Source organism: Geotrypetes seraphini, chromosome 2 (genome assembly GCF_902459505.1).
Source record: "Geotrypetes seraphini chromosome 2, aGeoSer1.1, whole genome shotgun sequence".
Taxonomy (NCBI): domain Eukaryota; kingdom Metazoa; phylum Chordata; class Amphibia; order Gymnophiona; family Dermophiidae; genus Geotrypetes; species Geotrypetes seraphini.
In genome coordinates, this window is record NC_047085.1 from 63018132 (window position 1) to 63039148 (window position 21017).

The following is a 21017-nucleotide window of genomic DNA, read 5'->3' on the forward strand; positions in this document are numbered from 1 at the left end:
TCCTCTCTCTTGGAGTTCCAATGTATGTGTCCCAAGCTTTCTTGAATTCAGATACAGTCTTCACCTCCACCAGAAGGCCGGTTCATGAATTCACCACACTTTCCATGAAGTATTTCCATGAAGTATTTTCTGTCCTCTTTCACCTTCATCCCATGACCCCTCATTCTAGAGCTCCCTTTCAAATGAAAGAGACTCCTCTCCTATGCATTTATGCCACAGATGTATTTTAATGTCTCTTATCATATCTAACCTCTTAATGGAAGCTAATGGATTTTTTTTTAATGGTATGAACCCCCCCCCCTTTCTCCTGTAATTGATTGTTATTTCAGTAGGCATTGTTAAACATGGGGGTTCATAGGTTTTTGAGCCAGCAGGCCTTGAGCATTTGAGCATGCACAGATGCTCAAGGCCCTGCACTGGCCAAGTCAGTGCATAACTTTGTCAGCATCTGCCAGAGAAGCAAGTAAGAGCAAAATCCTGTTATTAGGTGGGGGAAGCAGGAAATGTTGGTTGCTGCGATGGGGGAGGGGGCTTGGGTATAAGGAAGAAATGCTGGTCATGGGAGGAGTGGAAGCAGAGGCAGAAAATTTGGAGTTGCTGTGGGAGTGAGGTGTTAAGAAAGAAAAGCCAATCATAGTGGGGTGGGGGTGAAGGCAACGGCGAGAAATGAAGGTTACTGTAGAAGGGCAAAGTGAGATTGAAGAAGAAATGCCATTCATCAGGTGACTAGAGAGAGATCTGAATATATTTCTGGTTTAAAAAAAGCCAAAAATGGGGGTCTTGGTTATATTTGAGTATATATGGTATTTAGTGTTCTTTGTGGCTTCTTGCACAATGGCTCTGTAATGCTGTTTCAGTCATAAATGCATGTTAGATAAGTGAAAGTGTAAAACATACGAGATCGATACATTACAATTTTGGTGTGGCTCAGCTATTTGTCAGATGTTGTGATATGATGTAATTAAAATAAAGGTAGTTTTAAAAAAAATATAGCAAGAAAATGACCTTGGATTGCTGCAGGAGATCCCAGCAGTCATCTTGTGATCTGAACCAGCATGGACAGGAGTGAGTCTCCTGCCCATTCTGTTTCCAGTTAAAAAATGACTGCTAGGACCTCCTGCAGGAAAGTCTCATTAGCCATTGCAAATGGAGAGGCGACATAAGGCAGAAATGATTGGAGTTCTTTACTGCTTCCAAAGACTAGTAGTCCACCAGGCCTTTTTAAGATAAGCCCAAGGGGGTGGGGGTGAGTTTTGCATTTAAGCTGAACTCTGAAATTTGGTGACCTCTGTTCTGGTTATGTTTAATGCCAGAAGTTCTCAATTGGGTAGAGATTTTGGATTTCTTCCAGTCAACAACTGCTTTTGCTCAATGACAAGGGACACTGTACTCCTTGGAATATGCATCACCTGTAAAATGTTTGTTGAAATCATGCACTTCTGTTGTGTCTTAATGTGTTCCTTTGCTTTTACTATTCCACTGACGATTTATAGACATCCCACTACCACTTCCTGTCATGCAACCCCAAGCCATAATTTTTAACAGATATTTGATAGACAAATTCAAATACTCTGGCTTGCATTCTTTACCTGGAAATCACTTTAATCATGTGAGCCTGGCCACCAAAAAGGCAGAAAGGGCTTTTTCATTAAAAGCACCTTTCTTGTACAATCCACTCTCTAATCCTGGACAAGGGGGTTATGCATCCCATGTCACAAGACTGCTTGTAGGAAGCCTCGCTTACATAATTTTTTTCAGACCCTCCTCTCTTATATCAGGACTGTCCTTGGGACTCCAGTTGCTTTCCTACAAGTGTGGCAGTAAAGAGCTACTCTCTTTTTCCGCTCGTGTTTTATTTTGGGTCCCAAGGTTTGTAAAAAAAAAAGGTGACAATAGTTACCGCGTTTAATATTTGGTTTAATAAACACAGCCTGCATCTTGTACATACTGTCTGCAGTTTTCTCTCTTGTTTTTTTGCTTGCTGTTCTTGAATTGCAGACATCGTTGGATTTCCTTGTTGTTTTAATAGCAGCTCCGTTCCCGATATATACGAACATTACTTTGTTGTATTAATTTACATTATTTATTCTTAGCTCACCAGTATAATTTCTTGGATCTAAAGAGGACTTGAGCTAATTTCACCATAATAATTTTTCTTGTAATTTTGATTAACTTTTGTTAAGTATGGATTTATTGTTTAATGACTGTAATTTGCTTTGGTTAAATTTGCTTTCTGTACAAGTTATACTTGATATTATATTGAAATCAATAAAAAATAAATATAAAAAAAAAAGAATTGCCGCTGCTGGGTCAGACCAGTGGTCCATCATGCCCAGCAATCCGCTCACGTAGTGGCCCCCAGGTCAAAGACTAGTGCTCTAAATGAGTCCAGCCTCATCTGTATACGTTCCAGTTTAGCAGGAACTTGTCCAACTTTGTCTTGAATCCCTGGAGAGTGTTTTCCCCTATAACAGACTCCGGAAGAGCGTTCCAGTTTTCTACCATTCTCTGGGTGAAGAAGAACTTAAGAACATAAGCAGTGCCTCCACCGGGTCAGACCATAGGTCCATCCTGCCCGGCAGTCCGCTCCCGCGGCGGCCCAAACAGGTCACGACCTGTCTGAATCACCAGAAGGGGCTCCCTTGCCACCTTGGTTTCTCATTGAAATCCTATCTTCCCATCGTACCTAACCCTCCGGTCTTGCACATGCACGACCTGTTGGGTTTCTATACTTATTACCTGGTTAGCTTTCTATACCTGTGTTACATCCCAGCACCTCTCTCAGTATCCCACGATCCCTTTATCCCTCAGGAATCCGTCCAATCCCTGTTTGAATCCCTGTACCGTACTCTGCCTGATCACTTCCTCCGGTAGCGCATTCCAAGTGTCCACGACCCTTTGGGTGAAAAAAAACTTCCTTGCATTTGTTTTGAACCTATCTCCCTTCAGTTTCTCCGAATGCCCCCTCGTACTTGTTGTCCCCTTCAGTCTGAAGAATCTGTCCCTATCCACCCTCTCTATGCCCCTCATGATCTTGAAGGTCTCTATCATATCTCCCCTGAGCCTCCTTTTTTCCAGAGAGAAGAGCCCCAGCCTATCCAACCTCTCGGCATATGGGCAGTGTTCCAGCCCTTTTACCAGTTTCGTTGCTCTCCTTTGGACTCTCTCAAGTACCGCCATGTCCTTCTTGAGGTGTGGCGACCAATACTGAACGCAGTATTCCAGATGTGGACGCACCATCGCTCGATACAATGGCATGATGACTTCCCGCGTCCTGGTTGTTATGCCCCTCTTTATGATGCCCAGCATCCTGTTGGCTTTTTTCGAGGCTGCTGCGCACTGTGCAGATGGCTTCAGTGATGCATCCACCAGCACACCCAAGTCTCTCTCAAGTCTGCTGTCTCCCAACAATGCCCCCCCCAATTTGTAGTTGAACAACGGGTTCTTTTTCCCTATATGCATGACCTTGCATTTTTCCACGTTAAAGCGCATTTACCATTTGTTTGCCCAGTCTTCCAGCTTGTCCAGGTCCCTTTGCAGGTCCTCACACTCCTCCCTGGACCTAACTCTATCGCACAGTTTGGTATCGTCTGCAAATTTTATAACCTCGCACTTTGCCTCCTTTTCCAGGTCATTGATAAATATGTTGAAGAGTAACGGCCCCAGCACCGATCCCTGTGGCACACCGCTCGTGACTCCCCGCCAGTCAGAATATTGGCCCTTCACTCCGACCCTCTGCAGTCTACCCGACAACCAGTGCTTGATCCATCTGTGCACATCCCCTCCCACCCCATGGTTCCACAGCTTCCTAAGCAGCCTTTCATGTGGCACCTTGTCGAAAGCCTTTTGAAAATCGAGGTAAATGATGTCTATGGGTTCCCCATTGTCCACCCGATTGCTTATTCCCTCAAAGAAGTACAGAAGGTTCGTTAGGCACAACCTTCCCTTACAGAATCCGTGCTGGCTTGTTCTCAGTAGGCCATTCCTCTCGATGTGCTCGCAAATGCTGTCCTTGATCATAGCTTCCACCATCTTCCCTATAATTGAAGTCAGGCTCACTGGCCTGTAGTTCCCGGGGTCACCCCTCGATCCCTTCTTGAAGATAGGTGTGACATTCGCCAATTTCCAGTCCTCTGGTACCTCACCAGTTTTCAAGGATAGGTTGCAAACATGCTGGATTGTGCCCGCTATTTCTTGTCTTAGTTCCTTCAGAACCCTTGGGTGGATCCCGTCCGGGCCCGGTGATTTACCGCATTTTAACCTGTCTATCTGTTTGAGGACATCCTCCTTACTTACCTCTATGTGCTCCAATTTTTCGGCCTGTTCCCCACTCATGAGCTCCTCTGAGTCCGGTATATTAGATGTGTCTTCGCTCGTGAAAACCGACGAGAAGAACGTGTTCAACCTCTCAGCTACCTCTTTATCCTCCTTAATCACTCCCTTCCTATCCCCATCGTCCAACGGCCCCACCTCCTCTCTCGCTGGTCGCTTCCCCTTTACGTAACTGAAGAATGCCTTGAAGTTTTTCGCCTCCCTGGCCAGCCCCTCTTCGTATTCCCCTTTCGCTTTTCTAACCTCTTGGTGGCATTCCTTTTGGCATTTCCTGTGCGCCTGGTGATTTTCCTCCGTTGGGTCCTTTTTCCATCTCCGGAAGGATACTTTTTTGTCATTTATTGCCCTCTTTACTTCAGTTGACATCCAAACCGGGTCCTTTGATCGCTTGTTCTTGCAGCCTTTCCTGAAACTGGGGACGTACATTCTTTGTGCTTCCTGCAGGGTGTCCCTGAATAGGGTCCAGGCGCTTCCCACAGTCTCCATCCTAAAGATGTTTCTGAGCTTCCTCCCCACCATTTCCCTCATAGCAACATAGTTCCCTTTCTTGAAGTTGAGCGCAGTTGTTGCGGTCCTCCTTACTATGGGTGTCCCCCTTTCTAATGTGAATCTGATCGCGTTGTGATCACTGTTGCCTAGTGGTCCTCCCACTTCTACCCCTCTTGCAGGCCCCCCTAATCCGTTTAGGATGAGGTCAAGAGTAGCACCCCCTCGCGTCGGTTCTTTGACTAGTTGCTCCATGAAGCAGTCCCTCACAGCTTCTACAAATCCTGTTTCCCTAGTGCAGTTGGAGTGACCAGTACTCCAGTCTATTCCCGGGTAGTTGAAGTCCCCCATCACTGTTACACTTCCAGTCCTGCATTCCTGTCTCAATTCCGCTTCCAAGTCGTGTCCGACTCCTTCTGGCGTACCAGGTGGGCGATAGTACAGCCCCAGTTTTATGCCTGCACCAGTGTTCCCGCTAAGCTGCGCTGGCCTGCGCTCGCGCACAAAATATTACATTGCAGCGCAAAGTTTCTCTTCACAGCGCACACACGCGTCGGTAAGGTAAGGGGACGCATTGGGGGGATTGCACTTCCCCACAATTGCCATGCTTCGGTTCCTCTTCTTCCTTCCTTCCTCCCCCCCCCCCCCCCCGCGGGACCCTGCGGCACCATCAACTCTTCCTCCCTCTAATGTCGGCCCTGCAGCTCCAGACTTCCTCGCACCTTCTCCCCTCCCCCTTTGGATCGCTATTATTTTAAATGTTATAGCCGCGGAGCTGTATCCATCAGTGGAGATGTCTAACCTCGGCCTGCCCCGGAACTCTTACTGCAACAGTGACTTCCTGTTCCTGCCTAGACGGGCGTCTGCTGCAGTAAGAGTTCCGGGGCAGGCCGAGGTTAGACATCTCCACTGATGGATACAGCTCCGCGGCTATAACATTTAAAATAATAGCGATCCAAAGGGGGAGGGGAGAAGGTGCGAGGAAGTCTGGAGCTGCAGGGCCGACATTAGAGGGAGTAAGAGTTGATGGTGCCGCAGGGTCCCGCGGGGGGGGGGGGGGAGGAAGGAAGGAAGAAGAGGAACCGAAGCATGGCAATTGTGGGGAAGTGCAGAGCTGCAGGGAAGAGTGTTGCGGTACCCAGCTGGAGGGAGAAGGAAGATGAGGGAGGGAATTAAAGGAGATGCCAGGGCTTGGAGCGTAGGAGGAAGGTATGCCAGTCTAAGGGAAAAGGAAGGGGGAGATGTGAGAGCATGGAGGGGGAGCGAAAGATGGAAGAAAAGGAAAGGAGAGAGATGCCAGAGAATCAGGGAAGGGGAGATACCAGACTATGAGGAGAGGTGTGGGAGAGGGAAGGCGAGGAGAGAGATGCCAGACCAATGGGGTGAAAGGAGAGATGGAAGGGGGAGGCATACAGTTTCTGGAAGGGGCATAGAAGGAGAGAAGATGCCATATAGGGGAAGAGAGACGGCAGACAGTGGATGGAAGGAAGAGAGTTACAAGAAGATGAGGAAAGGAGAAACCACAGAAGACAAAGGTAGAAAAAAATTTCTATTTATTTATTGCTTTAGGAGACATGTGTCACTGTTTCTGTGAAGCATTGTATGCAGAGTCCAGCTTCTTGCTGGTTCAATTTAACCTTTGTCTATGTATTTTTATTTTATCCCCCCTTTTACAAAACTGTGAAGCGTTTTTAGCACCAGCCTTGGTGGTAGCAGCTCTGATGCTCAGAATTTTATGAGCATCAGAGCTGTTACCTCCGTAGCTAAAATCCACACTACAGTTTTGTAAAAGAGGGAGGGGTTAGTTTGTGATTACATATTCCTTACTAGGCGAAGGTGTTTTCTGTGTTCTGTGTGTTCGAAAGACATGGTTTTCTGTTAGGATTGACGGTGTAGGATTGATCTGTGCTGGTCTGGCTTGTTTAGTTTTACAATGGGTGTATTGATGTACTGCTCACTGCAATATGTAAGATGCTGCCTTTTCCTAGGTACTCGTGTGTGACGTGTGGTTTGTTACTAAAAATCATGTTTTTCTTACAGATGGGGGGGGGGTGCCAAAAAATGATGGGCCCCGGATGTTACATATGCTAGGTACGCCACTGTATGTAAAGATACCAGAAAGCTGGCGTAGCAAAAACTTCTAAGTTTTGAGTATTTAACCCTCCCACAATCTCACGGGCACTCGTTTCAAGTTTATTGAGATTTTGATTTAAACGCAATATCAAATATTTTCAATGCGTATAACAAAAATAAATTTGGGGAAATAAATAAAACCATTTGAACCAGTGTTCCCGCTAAGCTGCGCTGGCGTGCGCTGGCGCACAAAATATTACATCGCAGCGCACACGTTTCTCGTCACAGCGCACGATCGGAAGAGGCGTACGGCAGATGGCAGGGCGGCGAGAGGAGAATCGGGCGAGTTGGCTCATAACTTGCTGGCGCCCGATATTTTTGGCTCACGGTGAAAAAAGTTTGCTCACAACACCCGCCCGCTTAGAGGGAACACTGGCCTGCACCCTTGTTTCCCGGCAATTTGACCCATAGCGATTCCAGCCCCTCTGCCTTCGTTGCCATATCCATCCCGACCGAGTGGATAGAGTCCTTTATATATAGTGCTATGCCTCCCCCCTTCTTGTGGGTCCTGTCCCTACTGTAGAGCTTGTACCCCGGCAGCGCCACATCCCATTGATTTTCCTCTGTCCACCAGGTTTCTGCTATTCCAATTATATCTAGGTCCTCCCCCTTGGCCACGACTTCTAGTTCACCCATCTTGGCCATGAGGCTTCTTGCATTTGCTTCTTGCATTTTTCCTCCACCTCTGCATTTACCTGGGCCGCCTGCTCTTGGATTTCGGCAGTTCTCCCGTTCCCTGTGCTTCTGCTTTGCCCTCAGCCTTTACCCTCTTAGCTTTCAGCTTCCCCACATTCCCGCCACCCCACTTCCCCGCTTTTCCTCTGGGTTTTCTAGCCCTACCGGCCCCCTCCTGGGCTATCATCCCTTGAGCCTCTGTTTGATCCCCCTCGCCTTGTGGTACCTCTATATTGCCCTCAGCTTTCGCCCTCATGCCACCCAGTCCCCCTGTGTCTCCATGCCCCTTAGTCTTCTCCAGCAAGCTCCCTTTACCTGATGTTTCCCTCGCTGTCTGATCATAAGATCCTCCGGTCCCTCTGCTTCCTCCCTGCAGTCAGCCCGTTCAGCATCTGTTCTGGATACTGTTGTCCGAAGCGTCAACATCAGATCAGCTGTCGGCTTTCCCCCTCTCCTCAGTTTAAAGCCCTCTCGATCTCCTTCCTCACATTGGCTGCCAGTAGTCTAGTTCCCGCTGTGCTCAGGTGCAGGCCATCCCGCCGGTAGAGCTTGCTCTTTCCCCAGAAGGATGTCCAGTTCCTCACAAAGTGGAAGCCCTCCTCCTGGCACTATCTCCTCAACCATGCATTCACAGCCTGGAGGTCTGCCTGCCTCTTTGCATCTGCTCTCGGTACAGGCAGGATCTCCGAGAATGCTATCCTCCGTGTGCTCCGCTTCAGCTTTCGTCCCAGGACCCTGAACTGGTCAGTCAGTGTGGCCATGCTGAATTTCCTCCGGCTCACATCATTCGTTCCGACGTGGATTATTACTGCAGTCTCCTCTGTCTCTGCTCCGTCCAGGATCCTCTCGATCCTATCAGTGATGTCTCGTGTCTTGGCCCCTGGGAGACAAGTCACTAGCCGGTCCTCCCTTCCTCCAACTACGTGACTGTCTACCTCTCTCAAGATCGAGTCTCCCACCACAATAGCAGACTTCCCTTTCCTCAGCAACCTCCTCTGCCTCAGGTCCGTGTCCTTGGTGTAGTGCGGTGTCTCTCCCTCGGGGTCCTGGTGAGTCGCGGTCTCCTCCTCTTTCGTGGTTCTTCCGCTAGGTCCTTCCCCGGTGTCGCCTTGTGGATCCTGGGTCTCATCTGCCGACATCCGTCTGTGCAGCTGCTGGTCCCGTTCCTCCACCTTCCTATAGGCCTCCTCGATGAATCTTCCTTACGTTTTTTATGGAATCTATCCCCTTTCAACTTTAGAGAGTGCCCTCTCATTCTCCTTACTTTGGAAAGGGTGAACAATCTTTCTTTATCTGCTAAGTCTATATTTTGAATGTTTCGATCATGCCCCCTCTCAATTTCCTCTGTTCGAGGGAGAATAGGCCCAGTTTCTCTAATCTTTCGCTGTACGGCAACTCCTCCAGCCCCTTAACCTTCTTAGTCGCTCTTCTCTGGAACCTTTCGAGTAGTACCGTGTCCTTCTTCATGTATGGCGACCGGTGCTGGACACAGTACTCCAGGTGAGGGCGCACCATGGCCCAGTACAGCGGCAAGATAACCTTCTCTGATCTGTTCATGATCTCCTTCTTAATCATTCCTAGCATTCTGTTTGCCCTTTTCGCTGCCGCCGCCGCACACTACGTGGACAGCTTCATCGACTTGTTGATCATAACTCCCAAGTCTTTCTCCTGGGAGGTCTCTCCAAGTACCGCCCCGGACATCCTGTATTCGTGCATGAGATTTTTGTTACCTACATGCATCACTTTACACTTATCCACGTTGAACCTCATCTGCCATGTTGATGCCCATTCCTCGAGCCTGATTATGTCACATTGCAGATCTTCGCAATCCCCCTGTGTCTTCACTACTCTGAATAACTTCATATCGTCCACAAATTTAATCATCTCACTTGTCGTACCAATGTCCAGATCGTTTATAAAGATGTTGAAGAGCACAGGTCCAAGCACCAAGCCCTGCGGCACCCCACTGGTGACGCTCTTCCAATCCGAGTATTGTCCATTTACCTCCACTCTCTTGTTTCCTACGCTCCAGCCAATTCTGCTGTATGCCTTGTATTCTGCCAGTGCCATTATGCTCACATTTATCTCTCTTTCCTCAAGTCATTTCACTGGCTTGCTGTTCATTTCTACATACAGTTCAAACTCCTTGTACTGCCTGCAAGTATATTCATTCTGCAGCACCTCAGTATCCCTCCACTCTTGTCTCTCTCTATATTCTACCCCGGCAACTCCAGTTATACTGAGCAGTTTTTATGATATACTTCAAAGTGAAAATTATGAATTCATTCATAGCTGTTTAGTTTTGGATGGGTATAATTAGAGTTTATCACACAATGAAAAATTTAATTCAGATATCGCTGATATACTGGTTCTAGTTTTGGTTTCTGTTCAGTATGCATTTTGTTTTACAGTATATGACAAATTTTATAGTTAGTCTTATAGAAACCAGTGTTTAGTTGAAGTTTATTTTTGGTTTTCTTATTGACTTTTTTTTAGGTGCCTTGACCCTTTGCATCACAAACCCTATCTGGGTAACAAAGACTCGGCTTGTTCTACAGTATGATGCTGGTGTTGACGCATCAAAACGACAATACAAAGGCATGTTTGATGCACTTATAAAGATATACAAGTATGAGGGTATTCCTGGATTGTACAAGGTAAGTGCTCTTTTCAGGCTATCGGTTATAGTGATGATTATTGTTGACAAGGGCTGCTGAGCAGGGATGGTGTTTATCTATCAAAAAAGGGAATAAGTATCTTCAGCAGCAGACTGATTGAAGAGGGCTATAAACTAGAATCATCAGGGCTGGGTGATCAAAGCTCCCGAGTATAAGCCCTCAGAAAAGTGAATCACTAAATACCATTAAATACCTCTAAACAAATGGGCAAAGAGGGGCAATGTCTGAAAAGGAGTATATATGAGGCTTCTTAAAAAAGTTTCTGCACTTTCATATTGTCACAGGAAATGGTTGAAGCGGGAGAAGTGGTAAGAGGGCGTGCCATAGAATGTCCTGTAACTAGTCAGGCAAGCCAGCTCACCTTGCAGGTAGTGATGTATGCTATTTTAATAAATAGTGCTCAAAAAGTTTCCACACTTTTTTTTATTTTATAAAGATCTTACTAATGCTCGAAGTATAGAAAACAAGGTTCTGCATCGAGAGGCTGTGATGGAAGAGGCTGAGTTGGATTTAGTGGCGATCACAGAGATTTGGTTCACGGAGAATCATGACTGGGATTTAGTTATACTGTGCTATTTCCTTAGCAACAGCAGCAGAAGAATCCAGAGACCAATGGGATAGCACACATCTACTAGCAGGCGGAGATAGAGAAACTGATTAACAGTTGGACCTATTGGCTGGCATTCCTCTTGTATCTTCAGTATTCTCTTATCTCCCAGCAGGAAATGGTTGCTATTCAACTAGCTCCTGAATTCTGGCTGTGACTGGAAAATTATTTTCTCCTGTTGAGGTTTGTCTTCAGTGAGACTGCCATTCTATTTCTCCTGTTGAGGTTTCTCTTCAGTGAGATGGCAATTTTATTTCTCCTGTTGAGGTTTCTCTTCAATAAGACAGGGGTGTCCGGCTGAACGGTGCTAGCTTTAGGGGTTACACCTGGGCCCCCCCAGGTCCCAGCCTCATCCTCCCTCCATTGCTAGAGGGTCTGACTGGGTCTCCATTTTTTTCTTCTTTCCCTTCTCTGTTTAAACAGAAAAAAAAGGGAGTCCACAGTTGCTACATTCTGCCCTGTTAGTGCTGCACAACCAGCTCTTACTGGCTTCAACCGGCCCTAACAACAAGCTTGTGAGTATGCATGTGTTTTTTACTGTAAGAACATAAGAATTGCCACTGCTGAGTCAGACCAGTGGTCCATCATGCCCAGCGGTCCGCTCACGCGGCGGCCCTCTGGTCCAAGACCAGCACCCTAACTGAGACTAGCCCCACCAGCGCACGTTCCTGTTCAGCAGAAACTTGTCTAACTTTGTCTTGGATCCTTGGAGGGTGTTTTCCCCTATATCAGCCTCTGGAAGAACGTTTCAGCTTTCTACCACTCTTCAGGTTCTGTTTGGGAGTCTTAGTACTGTGGGTTCGGTCAATGTACATTTAAGGAATGGATATTTTATTGAGGCTAGGTTTTATGACTAGAAATCCATTGAGGGAGCTGGGACTTTCCACGCCCTTTGCATGCACGTGCTTGGTTTCCTTGTTGGTTACAGCGCGGCAGTAGCGGTGCGATTTCATGCTCGCACTTGTTCTCCTTCTAGGGGTTTCAGTGCAGCAGAAGTCCTGTTTTTTCCGAGGCTCTCTTTCTCGGTGTTTGTCGCGGCCATGTGTAGCTGATTGTGCAGGTGCCGGTTTATAGCAGCGCGCATGAGATGGGACATGTTTTTTCCGGCGCTGTGGAAAGCACCGCATCGTTCTAGGTATTCCCAAGTCTGATTTTCTTTCTATGCAGGCCGCAGCAGGGTAAATTTTGCGGGGCTTGAATCCGACTATGTTTCTAGGAGCGTTGATGCAACGGCCACGTGTCGGCGAGAATCAGGCGCACTCTTGGGTCTCCAGCGATGGCGAGAGAGCTGCAGCGTTCTGGTAGTTTATTTCCAGCTGACTTTGGTTAGGGTGTGCTGCGGCTTCTCTCCTTTCCGGTTCAGACAAGTTGTACGTGTTTCACCAGCTTTGGGACAAGCTTGGGTAGATTTATATGTCTATGTCTATGTTCCTGCTATATTCACTTGAAGGAAGCTGCTAGTTTAATCGGACTCTGGGGTTAGTACTCAAGGGGATTACCAGAGAGACTCTGGTTTGTGCTAGGTCCCCAGTCTTGGTTTGTCTCCGGACTGGGTCACGGCACAGTGAGATCAGCAGAAGGATAGTGCCCTGTATTTCACATGGTTATCTCATTGTCTCTCTTGAGGTCCCTGCAGATTGAGCCTTAGTCTGTTGATAACTGTCCTTCTTATTTGGGCCTCTGTGCTGCGCTGCATGTATCTAGTAGTGGTATAGGATACACATGCCTAAAGGTAGTACAAACAGTTTCCAAGTTCGGGCTGTCTCTAAGGGCATAATGACACTTCGCATCTTCCTGCGGCCAGGACTCTCTTTCTCTATTTCTGAGGAAGCCTGGACTTCAGATTTCCATGCTTATCACGCTGGTTTCTTCTGTCGGCATTTTCTCATGGCACATGCTAAATGGATCCCCCGACTAGACAGGAAGGGCTGTACAGTTCCTTTTAACCAGGAGTCAGTTATCTATTCTATCAAACCCGTGGAGGAGTACGCACTATGTGGCTGTTAGCCTCATCCCTGAAGCTCTCTTTAGCGATTTGAGCTTTGTCTGATACCTGTTAGGATGCTGTTGTTTTCCACAGGGCGGTAGATGCAGCATCTTGATTGCGTCTAGTACATATTCACTTTAAAGGACATACATATTTTGCTCATGTTCCATGGAGTTAATACTGTTTTCATGGTTCCAGTATACTCCTCTTTACGTTGCGAAACTTGATTTTTCCTAGGAGAATTTCTTTCTTCTTACAGATCCTACAGTTCTCATCCTGCCATTCCCTGACCTTCTGCACTTCATTCTGAGGGATCTTGACTTCTTCCAATGACTCTTCAGGCTTTCTCATGAGGGAGAAGACGCTATGCGGATCTGATGAGTCTTTCGACAGCCGGACTGTTAAGTTTCCTGGTATCTCCGGATTTGCTCACCTAGGGTCAGATCAACATGGATATTCGTACTACTTTGGTATTACGACCTATCTTTTGAAAAGCATGGCTGACGTGTAAGGGTTATGCGAAGCAGGTTGTTTCTTCTCTTATCGAAGCGATAAAGACGTCTTCACCTGTGGCTTCTGCTTCCTTTTGGAGGTTTTTCCTTTCTTGGGTACTTCTCAACATTTGCACCCTTCCAAAGTTCTTTTTTGGCACAAGTGTATTGCCAAGGGCTTAGCGTTCAATTCCCTTCAGCTTCAAGTGCCATTCTTAGCTTGTTACAAGGGCTAGGTATATTGCTCTTCACTTACTTCTCAGTTTCATGTAGTTCAGTTCCTAAACGGAGTACGGTATATTCGTACACCTCTTAGAAAGCCCTGTCCGGAGTACAGTCTTAAGGTACTTCTTCGCAGTTTACCGAAGGCTTCATTTCATCCTTGTCTTTTGAGACTCTAAAGGGCTGTGCCATTGAACACGGGGTTTCTTGTGGCCATGGCTTCAGCTTGGCAGTTTTCTGAGTTGCAAGCCTTGTTCGGCGGGGATTCCTATTTCTGATTTACAAAATCTGGAGTATCAGTTCGGACAGTACCACAATTTCTTTCTAAGGAGGTGTCATCCTTTCTTTTATGACATGCTCACTTTTCCTTCCTTCTTCCTAGGAGGAGAAATGGGGAGACGTGCTTTTTATTCAGTGCGAGCTAGGTTTCTAACGACTTTTAGTTGTTTAGATCACCTTTTTGTATTCTTCATGGGATGCCTCAAACTTATTGCGGCGTCCAAAGCCTCCATCGCTCAATGGGTCCCGGAGGACATTCTTTACGCTTGCTTGATGGCAGGGAAGCTGTTAGCAAAAGAACTTCATGACCATTCCGCCAGAGCGATGGCTACTTCTTGGATTCGGTCCAGAGGTTTTTTCCTTGGAGGAGTTTTTGTCTCGCGGCTACTTGGTCTTCCGAGAGTGCTTTATCTCAGCATTACCGGTTGGATGTGGGGGCGCATGTGGTGGATGCGTTTAGTGCTTCGGTTGTTGCGGAGGCGGCATTTGCTTCCCACCCAGATTGAGGATTGCTTTGCTACATCCCATTGGTCTCTGGATTCATCTGCTGCTGTTGCTAAGGAAGGAAAATTATGTTCCAACTTCTTACCTGTTAATTTTCTTTACTTTAGACGCAGCAGATGAATCCAGAGCCCCACCCTTTCTGGATATTGTCTGTCGTTTTTATCTTTTGCAACTTTCAAAGTTTGTTATTATTGATGGTTGTATCCGGTATTATTACCTTTTGAGATTTGTTATGGGAAAGAAGTTTTTTACATGCTAGGTCTATTGATGGTTACAGATGCTTGGGCAAGGAGCTATACTGAAGATACAGGAGGAGTGCCAGCCAATAGGACCACCTGTTTCTCTATCTCCACCTGCTGGTAGATGTGTGCTATCCCATTGGTCTAGGGATTCATCTGCTGCGTTTAAAGGAAAGAAAATTAACAGGTAAGAACATAATTTTTCCATTCTGTTCAGGAAAGACAAGGTAGGAAGAAAAGGGAGGTGAGAAGCATTATACGTTAAGATCATGTTAAGGCCACACAATTGCAGGATCAACAGCAAAAGGAAGAGGCACTGTGGGTCAATCTGGAAAGAGACCTCCTTCACAGATAGAAGAAGTAGACAGAGATTGAAATAGTAGACATTCAGAATATGGTTCATAGACAACAACGCGGAAGACAAAGGCGCGCACCGGCAACTGAGCGCAAGACGGAGGCGTGCGCCGAAGAAAATTACTGTTTTTAGGGGCTCCGATGAGGGGTTTTGTTGGGGAGCACCCCCAGTTTACTTAATACAAATCGCGCCGGTGTTGTGGGGGGTTTGGGGGGTTGTAACCCCCCACATTTTACTGTAAACTTAACTTTTTCCCTAAAAACAGGGAAAAAGTAAAGTTTTCAGTAAAATGTGGGGGGTTACAACCCCCCAAACCCCCCACAACGCGGCGCGATCTGTATTAAGTAAAGTGGGGGGGTTCCCCCCCACGCCCCCCCATCGGAGCCCTAAAAACAGTAATTTTCTTCAGTGCATGCCTCCGCGCTGCGTTCAATTGTCTGCTCGCACCTTTGTCCCAGCGCGCTTTTGACCTGACACCCAGAATATAGCTGTAAAAGGGGAAGTATTACTAATAGATGATTTTATCATGCCAGATGTTGGTTGGGGTATCCCTGTTGCAGGGTCTTTTAGATGTACAGAGATCTTGGGTTCTCTACAAGAAGAACTGTTCCAGCAGTTGGTAATGGAACCCACACAGGATGGAGCCATACTGGATTAAGGGCTAGATTCACTAACCCCTGATTTCGTTTCCAATCCGGTCCCGATTGCATACAGGCTGGAAAATTCACAAAAGACCTGCATGCAAATCGTTGACACGCCCCACACACACTGCACAGAACGTTAAGAGAGTGATCCTTGAGCATGTGCAGCCCCTGATAGTAGTGACAGGAGAAGCTGCCTCCTGTCACTTCTGTCAAGACTTCTGCCGGCTTTTTTTTTTTCCATTTTTTTAATGGGCCGCAAAACATCAGGTTTATTTTTAAAAAAACCTCCCCTACAAAGTGCCCCCAACACCCCAGCCGCTCCACCCGATGCTGCCCACGTGAATATGACAGGAGGGATTCCAACTTCCTCCTACCATCAAATGAATGCAACCGCCCGGTCCACCTCACCCCAACCAGCCAGGCCCACCCCTGGGCGGGCCTGGCCCGACACGGCCCGATACCTCCCCTGTACCTAAAAGTTGGGAGCAGGAGGGGTGTTTAGTCCCTCCTGCTTGTTAGGCCTCTAGCGCTGACTTCGGGAGCAGGAGAAACTGCAAAATCCTCCTCCATGACGTACCGCAAATGTGGACCTTAGGCCCCACCCTGGTGCATCATGTGATGCATGGGGAGGAGTCTAAAGCCCTGATTGGCTCAGGATCCTCCCTTGGGAGGGACCTGGGGTGCCTGAGCCAGTCAGGGAGTTCCTTAGGGCTGAGCCTAAGAAAGTCCCTTAATTGGTCAAAGCAGTAGCCAATCAGGGACTTCCTTAGGCTCAGCCCTAAGGAAGTCCCTGATTGGCTCAGGTGCCCCAGACCCCTCCCAGGGGAGGAGCCTGAGCTGCCTGAGCCAATCAGGGCCTTACGCTCCTCCCCGTGCATCACATGTAACGGGGCAGGGCCTAAGACCCACATTAGCAGTGCGTCATGGAGGAGGAAGAGCAGGAGGACTTTGTGATTCCTCCTGCTCCCGAAGACAGCACTGGAAAATTAAGGAGCAGAAGGGACTGAGCACCCCCTCCCGCTCCCAACATTTAGGTACAGGGGAGGTGTCGGGCCGGGCTGGTTGCATTCGTTTGGTGGCAGGAGGGAGTTGGCATTCCTCCAGTCATATTCATGCAGGCAGCTTCAGGTGGAGCGGCTAGGGTGTCGTGTGCTCTTTCTAGGGTAGACCTTTCTTTTTTCATTTCAGCCATTTTTTGACAGGCCTGCCTGTCTATTTTTTTTATTTTTTTTTAATGGGGTAGATATTTTGCCTGTGTAACACACGCAAAATATCTGTGCCTTGGAAAAAAAATTAATAAAAAAGACAGGCCTGTCAAAAAACCTGCAGACCTGTCAGTAACTCAGTTAGGTCTGTAGCAGTCGGGTTTGATAATAGTAAAATCTGATTCAAAATAGCCAAGCAATTGTTAGTGAATCAATGACTTGGCTATTTTGCAAGGGGTTTTACTAATTTGCATGGAGGATCGGGATTGGATTGCTACACGGGTTAATAAATTGGATCGGAGGGAAATCGGCTCGCAAAGGGCTCGTAAACTGATCGGTACATGATCGGTTCGCTTAGTGAATCTAGCCCTTAGTACTTACAAACAGGGAGAGTGTTTCCGATGTTGCAGTGGGTGATCACAGCATGGTGTGGTTTAATAATAAAATAGGTATAGAGAGGGGTCATTCAGAAGTAAAGACTCTAGACTTTTAAAAACCTAACCTTTTTCGGATAGGGGATTACATCAAGGAATTGTCTGGATGGGAACATCTGGAAGAAGGAAAGCAGTGGATAAAACCGAAAGGAAATATTGTAAGGGCAACAAACCATTTTGTAAGGAAAGTAAGTAAAACTAACAGGAGAAAGCTGCTTTGATTCTCAAAAGTAGTAGCTGAAAAAGTAAAGAAAAGAGGTTAGCTTTCATAAACTACAGAAGATCACAGAAAGGAAGACAGGCTAAAATATCTGGAAAAGTTAAGAGAGGCTGGTGAAGTAGTCAGGAAAGCAAAGATCAAATGGAAGAAAGAAATAGCCAACACGTTAAAATGGGGGAACAAGACATTTTTTTAGGTCTATTAGTAATAGAAAGAAGTGCAAAAGTGACATTGTGAGACTCAAAGATGAAGGAGAGAAATATGTAGAAGCTGATAAAGACAAGGCTGAATTGCTTAACAAATAGTTCTGTTCTGTGTTCACAACTGAAGCGCCAGGAGCAGAACCACTTTGCAGATGATATCTGCAATAAAGTAGTCATCCCTGTTAGTGTGAATAACATGAAGACGGACTTAGCGAAGTTTGAAGAATGGTCTGAAATTTCACAGCTAAGATTTATGCTAGGAAATGCAAGATCCAAGATGGGCCGAAAAGTCCCTCTTTCTTGGGCACCACGAAGTAAATGGAATGCTGGCCAGTGCAAAACTTCTGAGGAGGCACTGGAATTACTGCTTTGAGATCTAGCAACCTTTGAAGCGTCTGCCAAAAGGCCCGCTTCTTCCATGCAGCCTGACAAGGAGAAGCGAGAAAGTGATCTGGCAAGGGTCAGGAAAACTCCAGAGCATATCCATCCCGAATCATCTTCAGGCCCCTGATCCATTGTGATCTCGGCCCACCCCTGGTAAAACTCCTGCAACCGGGCATCCACAGGCACCAGGGGAAGAGCCAGCAAGGAGTCATTGGGCAGGGCGGGTGGCAGAGGGATCACCCCCCCCCCCCAATGGGGCCCTCCCCCACAAAAGGAATGCATGCGCTGAAAGAAACTACCCCAGGGAGACACAGAGGAAGGAAAGGAAGCCGCCCCCCAACCAATTAATAGGTATATCGTAGAAAGATAATTTTGTTCATAGTATACCTATAGAACAGTGTCTCACAAACTTTTTTGAGCCGGGGCACACTAAACCTAGTGTCCCCGGCTCGAGACACCCGGAAGTGTGCTGGTGTTGACGTGATGATGTCAAGCAAAGGCCCTTCAAATGGGCCTTGCGCCAAGAGGAGAGAAGGGCCTGCAGAGAGAAGGCAAGAAGAGCCTGCGAGAAGAGCTGGAGAGAAGGGTCAGGAGATTGCTTATAGAACGTGCTTCTCTTTGTGAGAGGCATGTCATGTAGACAGTCAGCTGGCGCCTGTATCTCCTCTTTCCCAGTGTATCGCGGCACATCTGAAATCTCAGGAGGCACACAGTTTGCGATACACTGCTATAGAAGATACTTTTTTAAGGTTTACAGGGTCTTTGCTCAAGAAAAGGTTATGGTCTAAACTTGATCACGAGAAAATTACTTATTGTTAAAGTACAGTTTAAAGTCTAAGGTAGACTAGGTGCTGTCTCTAGAAAAGAAATAAAATAATTTAAATCATGTTTATTATTCTTGTGCAGTATTTGAGGATAAGTAGACTTTACTTTACAATACTATTATTTTGAAGTAGAACTTTCAGGAAATGTTGGTTTTGTGTGTCATTTTTAGGGCTTTCTTCCTGGTCTATTTGGCACTTCCCATGGAGCTCTCCAATTTATGGCATATGAGGAGCTGAAAGTGGAATATAACAAGTACAGAAACAAATCATATGATACAAAATTGGTAGGTCTACAAATATTTTCCACTTATTTCTAATTTTTGCAAAAACGTATTTCAGCTAGATTCAAGGGCACTGGCAGAGAGGTCTGCTGAATCTTGCTACTGAGTTAGCACTTTAAAATTAGATTAAAAGAAGTAAAAGCCATAATGTGTGTTAAAAACTAAATTCATTTTCTCATAACAGTAGAATCCTTAACAGGATTTGGTAACCAGCCCTGACTTTGGCTAGGGATGTCTTAACTTTTCATTTTAGAACATTGGATGGATTTCATAGAGGCAGATCACATAATCCAGCCTCTGCCTATAACTTTCATTCAGTATTTGTGTTTCATTCAGTATCAGAACTGATTTTGCTGTCTGTGGGTAACAGATTGCATTATGTGTACATGTATTAAGCTGTGCATAATGAACTGCATGTCCTTGTAGTTTGGTAGTCTTCAGGTGACTGGCCCTTTCTAAGCACCTGAGCTCTTGTTAGCACCTTGTGGGATCCTTTTTGTTAGCTTGGCTGCCCTATGCATGCTGGGAAGAACAGGTTCTTCTCTCTAACCAAATGCCTTCATCAGTGGCTTATTACCGTATTTTCGCGGATATAACGCGCACCATTGTAAAACGCGCACAGGGGTATAGCGCGCAGAAATCACGATGATATGTACAAAAACTTTTCTATACCGCGCTCAGGCATATAACGCGCATGCTGCCCGACTCTCCTCTGGCCACCCCGACTCTCCTTTCGCTCTCCCCGACTCTCCTCTGGCCACCCCGACTCTCCTTTCGCCCTCCCCGACTCTCATCTGGTTGCCCCGACTCACCCTGACTTTCGGTGCACTGCCCTGACTCTCCTCTGGTTGCCCCGACTCACCGTTCACCCGCCCTGACTTTCGGTGCACTGCCCCGCCTCTCCGTGCCTGTCCCCCTTGAAGTCCTGTCCCCCCTTGAAGGTCTGCCTGTCCCCCCTTGAAGGTCTGCCTGTCCCCCTTGAAGATCTGCCTGTCCCCCCTTGAAGTCCTGTCCCCATCCTGAAAGCCTGATGCCCCCCCTCGACGTCCGATTCTTCTCCCCCCTCGGCAGGACCACTCGCACCCCCACCCGAAGGACCGCCGACTCCCCGACAATATTGGGCCAGGAGGGAGCCCAAATCCTCCTGGCCACGGCGACCCCCTAACCCCACCCCGCACTACATTACGGGCAGGAGGGATCCCAGGCCCTCCTGCCCTCGACGCAAACCCCCCTCCCCCCTGGCCGACCCCCACGACCCCCCCACCCCCCTTCCCCGTACCTTTGGAAGTTGGCCGGACAGACGGGAGCCAAACCCGCCTGTCCGGCAGGCAGCCAACGAAGGAATGAGGCCGGATTGGCCCATCCGTCCTAAAGCTCCGCCTACTGGTGGGGCCTAAGGCGCGTGGGCCAATCAGAATAGGCCCTGGAGCCTTAGGTCCCACCTGGGGGCGCGGCCTGAGACACATGGTCGGGTTTGGCCCATGTGCCTCAGGCCGCGCCCTCAGGTGGGACCTAAGGCTCCAGGGCCTATTCTGATTGGCCCACGCGCCTTAGGCCCCACCAGTAGGCGGAGCTTTAGGACGGATGGGCCAATCCGGCCTCATTCCTTCGTTGGCTGCCTGCCGGACAGGCGGGTTTGGCTCCCGTCTGTCCGGCCAACTTCCAAAGGTACGGGGAAGGGGGGTGGGGGGGTCGTGGGGGTCAGCCAGGGGGGTCGCGGGTCGGCTGGGGGGGCGGTCGGAGGTTCTTGGGGGGGGGCGGGCGTTGGAGGGAGGGGGGTTTGCGTCGAGGGCAGGAGGGCCTGGGATCCCTCCTGCCCGTAATGTAGTGCGGG

At 47.7% G+C, this 21017-nt stretch overlaps 1 protein-coding gene across 1 annotated transcript in view; it reads left to right on the forward strand.

The window, feature by feature from the left end:
- Nucleotides 1–21017, forward strand: part of SLC25A32 (solute carrier family 25 member 32) — a 72298-nt gene that overhangs the window by 21564 nt on the left and 29717 nt on the right. The window contains exons 4-5 of the mRNA XM_033933399.1: nt 10123–10283; nt 19073–19186. Of these exons, the coding sequence (XP_033789290.1) occupies nt 10123–10283; nt 19073–19186 (275 nt within the window). The remainder of the gene's footprint in view (nt 1–10122; nt 10284–19072; nt 19187–21017) is intronic.